Here is a 6,605-nt window from a genome sequence, read left to right on the forward strand (position 1 = left end):
GTGGTGTCGGGGGATTGCAGCGGCGACGGCTTCTTGCCCCACTCGCCCTGGCGCTGCCAGTGGAGCGCCACCTGCTGGTCCCAGGGCACCGAGTAGACCTGAGCTTTGATCCGCAGCTCCTTCAGCAGCTGGCCCAGCTTCTCCTCCGAGCCCCTCACGCTCCGCCCTTCCTCCACGCACAGGAAGAGGCGGAGCGTCGCCCGGCGCCACGCCCTCACCATGTTGAGGATGCACGCCAGCTGCAGCAGGAACAGCGAGCAGGTGTCCACGTAGCTGCAGCTATCCGGGCGCAGCAGGTTGACGGGCCAGACGTCCACGTACACGGCGGAGGACGAGGACGGCGGCGAGAGGACCCGGGCTCGGTCGAAGCCGTTGAAGTACCGGGCGAGCACCACGTTCTTCAGCATCTTCATGGCGTCAGCGATGATCGCCACGTACTCTCGGGGTCCCAGGACCTTCCCGTCTCCGAACTCGCCGCAATCCTGCCGGTCGCTGGACCCCCGCAGGGAGGAGAAAAGGAAGAGAGGGGATTGTTCCTCGGGCTCCTGAAGGCAGTCCGAGGGATCTGCGGACTGACCGGTGGAGAGAGACGGATCTATCAGCTTGTCCTTCGGAAGACAGTCGTCATAAAAACCCAGGACGAGGGTGTTGGGACGCATCCCACCTGAGGAGAGAAGGAACAACAACATGAGGGAAAATAATGAGCAATCTAATAGCAAAGAGATAAGAGAAAGAGCCGGAGAGAAGAAGAGAGCGGTCTCAGTTAGACGTGAGTGACAACTCTGCAAGGCAGGACGACAGCAAATAACAAGGAAGGAACTAGAGAGTCAAATCTCTTTTTCAGAGTGGGTGCTACTGAAGAGGAGAGCATGCTCAAATATTAGTGTAGTGCTAAAACCAAGACTAAAACTACTAAAACACCCATCTGAAAACAGGCTGACATACATAAACTAGAGAGGAAAAATGTATTTTATAAAAGCGTGTAAGGGCTGAACATTTGAAACATGTTGAGTCTTTTGAAATGCTTTTGTATGGCAGTAATCCTGCAGCTAAAGGTTCAACGTATTTAAGAACATAATATTGTACCCGAAGTTTCAAGCACCGAAAGCAATTGAAGTGGTTGAATTACTGAAAGAAGTTTGGACGGTGGTGAAAATGAAATCCCTGAGAGGACGTGTAGTTTCAGGTGAATGAAGACAAATTGTCAGTTTAAGAAGATACTGTAAGAAATGTAAGTGGCACTTTATAAATGCAGTTAGAATGAAAGTGCCAAATGAGTTGAAGTTTAAGTGTAAGCACTTCATTTAAGTCGAGGTATAATGGAAGCACTGAAAGAAACTAAAGAGGCACTCAAAACAGCCTTACTGAAAGAAGTTAAAATCTATTAGAATGGAAGTGAATGACGGCTGGGGCAGAATAACTGAAAACAAGTGAAGTGGCGGTTAAAATTGAAGTGCTGAAAGGAGTTGAAGTGTCAGTTTCATTGTCAGCAATAAAATAAATTGAAGTGGCAGCTGAAACAAAATGACTAATGTAGGTTAAAAGAGAGGCGATGATAATTTAAATTCAGATGTAAGCACTGAAAGAAGTTGAAGTGTCAGTTTCAGTGTAAGCACTGGAAATAAATTGAAGTGGAAGCTGAAACAAAATGACTAATGTAAGTTAAAAGAGAGGCGATGATAGTTTAAATTCAGATGCAAGCACTGAAAGAAGTTGAAGTGTCAGTTTCATTGTCAGCAATAAAATAAACTGAAGTGGCAGCTGAAACAAAATGACTAATGTAGGTTAAAATGGAGGTGATGATAGTTTCGGTCAAAGAGCAAACACTGAATGAAGTTGAAGTGGAAGTTGCAGTGACAAGACCTTATTTTTCCAGAAATCAGTTAAATCAAAAGTAAAATTCCTGCCTGAAAATTGCAACAACAACCAACTGGGACATTCTGTGATGATGACGATGGTGACACTGACCTAGTCCAGAGATGAAGAGGAGATGCTGGACTCCGTGACGCACAGAATCGGCCAACGTCAAATTGACAAAAGACTTGATGTTTAGATGGTCCACCAGTGACAACCAGGAGTCGTACTGGGACTGCAGGGGGTCCGATGGTAAAGTGTCTGGGAGGGAGGAAAAAAAAACAACAACAAAGAAGGTATGAGGCGAGAGATGAAGCTGACAGTTCAATAGAAGTCGTTTTGGGGGGCTTCAGAGAAGGCCCGAAAAAAACAAAAGACATACAAGTCAATTGAGAGAGTGGAGGAGTCGTTGTGACAGAGCTGGAATCAGAGGCACAGCGTGAGAGAGGAAACAAACAAGATGCAACGAGAGAGAAAGATGCAAGCACAGATGACAGCGTGGACGGAATGTGAGACAGAGAGGAAGATACAGGGAAGCACAAAGAGGCAGTCAGGTGATCAATCACCCCACAACATCAATATGCATGAAGAGAGCAATCCAGAGGCCACATCTAGAGTCTCATACGCAATCCCAGCGATAGTTTGAGCTGTGTTAGGATGCCTACAGACTCCAAAGTCTGCTTTGAATTCAGCTTTAAATCAAACAGCCGCTAGACAACTTAAAATACATTTGAAGTACTTGGGAGTCCTCAACAACGAAGTCCTCTTCACTGTAGTTACGTGAATGAATGTCTCTGGACCGAGTGCATCATCAGTACTCAAGGGCTCTTCAGTGACTAATGAACATATCGCTTCTTCACTGTGAAACACTCGAGAGGATTTGGATTCTGAAGCTCCCCCGTCCAGGGCCAGTCCCCCGGTCTGCCGTCGACACATTAATGAAACCCCCCACCAAAAACAAAAATCCTCAAAAGACAAAGAAAACAATCAGTGACCCTCGCTCCTTAAAAACTCTAGTGTGCCTCTGCAGAAAACAAAAAAGAAAGGAGACGCCTCCGGAGGATTGCGTGTGCGATTACTTCCTCCCTGAACATAAGAACCGCCGCAGACGAGCCAACGTCACGGAGGACGGTCCATTAAAGGATGCGCTGCTAACAAGGCTTTCTGCTAATTCCTACACTTACACATTTTTAAAAAAGAGCTCACGGATACTTTTGAGCCGATCCTTAATGAAAAACACTTTAGTAAAGTGGCGGTATTACTACAGTGAGAGCAGTACAACGATCTGCTATTAAAAATTCAGCGGTAGCGTTGACGGGCAAGTCAAACAAGCTTTTAGTTTTTGTCATTGCCGCCTCTAAATATCATAATAATGGTAAATTATTCCCAAAAATTATGCCCCATCATCATCGCTGATTTGTTTTTTTTGCTCATAATTAATAGTCGCCGGGTCCCGCTGGGCTGGATTAGATGATGAAATGGTGCAGAAGGAACTTTCAAGTGCTCCTGATGATCTGATGTTGTCGCGCCGGAAAACTTTGGAAAGTCAACGCTATGTGGTTTCCTAATTTGCGAGAACGTTTCAAAGTAAGAGTCCACTCCATCGTGACTGTTGGGTGTTCAAAGCTGACTATAGAGCCTCCGGTTACCCTTCTCAGGTAATCGCTGTTAGCTCTGCCTGCACTCATTGTTTGCACTGTTGGAGCCGCTAGCACCGTTAGCTTCTAGCACCGTTAGCTTCTAGTACCGTTAGCTGCTAGCACCGTTAGCTTCTAGCCGCCGGCTCAGTCACTGCCATGTTGAAAGCAGTGCGGAGGCAATCCCTTGATCGTAGATTTGCTCTGAATTCCGTGTAGAGGTTTTTTAAAGTAAATATAATATAACAGCAAACACAATCAGAGACTTAATGGCGAGTCCGTGTCCTTACTGAGATCTCCGAGCTGGACGTGTCCCAACACGTAGAGGCCGCTCTTCTTGATGTCGTTGATGAATTTGATGAGGCCCACACTGCTGCGAGGGTTGGAGACCATCAGCAGGACCTGAGGCCTCCAGAATTTGACGTGGTCCTTCCTCACGTCCAGCATCAGCAGGTACTTGCGCACCTACAGGGGACGAGACAATTGAGTGTGTATAGAAGTCTATGAGAAAATGAGTTTATGGTCTCAATCTCTAGTTTCAAGTCTTCTTCAATACAGCATGATGTTCATTTAGTACATTATGGTCCATTTAGAGTCAAACAGACCATAAAGCAGGGGATGCTTTAGGGGCGGGGCTACACAGTGATTGACAGGTCATCTAGCGTTAGCTGGTAACATGTGGCCCCGCCCAGCTCCGGCCGCTCGTCTAAATATGGCCATTTTTGCCTCTAAAGCTAAAATTGCTAACAACCAAATTGCCAAACTCAAGACTTTAAAAAAACATATTTCTACAACCCAATGGGTGACGGAATGGTTATAAAGAACTTTGAACTTCAGCATTTAGCTTGGATTAGAACTCACTATTGTTCTTTTGTTGTAAATTTGAAAAATCTACAATTCCCTCACAACTTCATCTGCTTATGATGTGATATGATTATAAGCTTCCAAACAGTTGCTAAACAATCTCATCACAATAAACATAATTTATTGTGATCATTGTTGAGATAGTATGTTCATGTAGATTTCTACAACACAGTGTATTGATAATCTTAGATGTTTGTTTGCATCCGGTCTCATTTTCTCTCTTATACATTTGTTTTTCTCGTATTATTTCACTAAACCGTGTCCCAATATTTATGGGATTTCTTTTGGGATTAAAGGCAAACGCAAAAAATAAAATCCCCAAAAGCTCCCAACAAGACGGATATCTGGCCGCGTCAGAGGTGTGGACCGGATCAGAGTGATTTCAATTACTTGAACGAGCTGCCAAGAAATTCAGTTCAGCAAATGAGTTTCAAAGATGAAACTTTTGAAAGAAGAAATGGCACAAACTCTGCTACAGCCTGAAGTAGTCTGGTGAGACCAGCAGCTTATGGTGACTAATGTTAGCAGACTTTATATACTATACTTTATATATATATTTATATATATATAGTGCTGTTTAACTGACTTCATGATTCTGTATTTGTGCTGCTGCTATACTATGTTTTAACATATCACAAATGAACATTTCAGTCGCTTAATCACCAAAGTACAATAAGAACTAAAATAATGACAATAAGGTGCAAATTTTAAATAGAAACAATGACAAAAACAGATAAAATATAATCAATCGAGGTGGGTCCCATATAGATATGCATGTATATCAAATCTCAGGTATAGGTAAGATCAAACAAATCAAACAAACAGAGCAGAACAGAGCAGTAATGGAGGCTGAAGACACCTCCTGGCTCTGCTGTCATGTTCTCTGTGTGTGTGTGTGTGTGTGTGTGTGTGTGTGTGTGTGTGTGTACGCCTCCATCTTATATGTATGCATGTGCTGTTGTATTGTAACTGCACAGATTTATCTCATGTAGAGACAAATTACTCTCTAATCAACATCCAATTAGGATGTGAGGCTGAGGCAGGGACCAAATGGACTGTGTGTATATATATACACATTTGTGTACAAATGTGAGTATGTGTATATATATGCATGTGTACATGTGTCAATCGAACTGTAATTGTTAAAAAATACAGCCAGCTGTGATGATTGCCTCTTGAGTGAATGCTTGGATGCTAGTGCGTATTGGTTTGTGTTTGCGAAGCACACTGTACCACAATAAGCATTAGCATTCCTGATGAGGTGCCATCAAGGTACCATTGAGGAAATGTAACAAAGTGGAACCGAACATTAGATCTAAACCTACAGTGTACTGGGAATGATTAACTCTCACTTTATGCCCTCATTGGAATTAATGACCAGCTAGCTCAGGGACGACATGTCCGCCACGTGAAAGCTGCTGCTAACGCTGTCGGAAAATCTGTGTTTTCATGGCTTTTACACTCTTCAGGGGCCGTTAATTGCGCGCTTGGATTTGCTCTGCTTCTTCTAAAACCATATGCTCGCACTCAGATGTAGTGCTACTCGCACTGATTTTCTTGCGCTCCGGGCTTCAGACCTCCTCCTCACACTTGCTGTCAGTACCGTAACAGAAATACGTGACCCCCCCCCCCCCCCCCATATAGGCAAGATATCAAAAAAACTCAAGCTTTTCTTTTGCGGGAAATGTATTGTTGCTAACGTTAGTCCACAGCAAGGTTGTCAAAGTATAACGTTAGCTACGTGGTAATGTTAGCTATAGCAAACAGTACAATACCTGTCTCTTCTGGCAGATTAGTGCATCCTTCACCAGTCAGTCAAAAAATACCGACCTGATATTTTCTGTTTTGAATGCCGCTTTTGGGCACCGCTTTTGAATTTGCTTTTCATTTTCTCCTCAGGAAAAATCAGTACTAACGTTACTAAGTGTTACTGAGTGAATCAGTGCTAACGTTAATGAGTGAATCAGCGCTAACGTTAATGAGTGAATCAGCGCTAACGTTACTGAGTGAATCAGCGCTAACGTTACTGAGTGAATCAGTGCTAACGTTACTGAGTGTTATTGAGTGAATCAGTGCTAACGTTACTGAGTGTTATTGAGTGAATCAGTGCTAACGTTACTGAGTGTTATTGAGTGAATCAGTGCTAACGTTACTGAGTGTTATTGAGTGAATCAGTACTAACGTTACTGAGTGAATCAGTGCTAACGTTACTGAGTGAATCAGTACTAACGTTACTGAGTGAATCAGTGC

General features: G+C 43.7%; 1 protein-coding gene across 1 annotated transcript in view; it reads right to left on the minus strand.

The window, feature by feature from the left end:
- The window catches only part of LOC137869034 (solute carrier family 12 member 9-like), a 6,039-nt gene extending 1,989 nt beyond the window's left edge, over positions 1 to 4,050 (minus strand). Inside the window, exons 1-3 of the mRNA XM_068706128.1 lie at positions 3,782 to 4,050; positions 1,969 to 2,115; positions 1 to 664 (exon numbers count right to left, since the gene is read on the minus strand). The exon at positions 1 to 664 is cut by the window's left edge and continues 1,989 nt beyond it. Coding sequence (XP_068562229.1) covers positions 1 to 664; positions 1,969 to 2,115; positions 3,782 to 3,938 — 968 coding nt within the window. The 5' untranslated portion in view covers positions 3,939 to 4,050. The remainder of the gene's footprint in view (positions 665 to 1,968; positions 2,116 to 3,781) is intronic.
- Positions 4,051 to 6,605: the final 2,555 nt, after the last annotated feature.

Source organism: Cebidichthys violaceus, unplaced genomic scaffold (assembly GCF_023349555.1).
Source record: "Cebidichthys violaceus isolate CVI_PGR_0920_01 unplaced genomic scaffold, fCebVio1.0.p SCAF_1, whole genome shotgun sequence".
Classification (NCBI taxonomy): Eukaryota; Metazoa; Chordata; class Actinopteri; order Perciformes; family Stichaeidae; genus Cebidichthys; species Cebidichthys violaceus.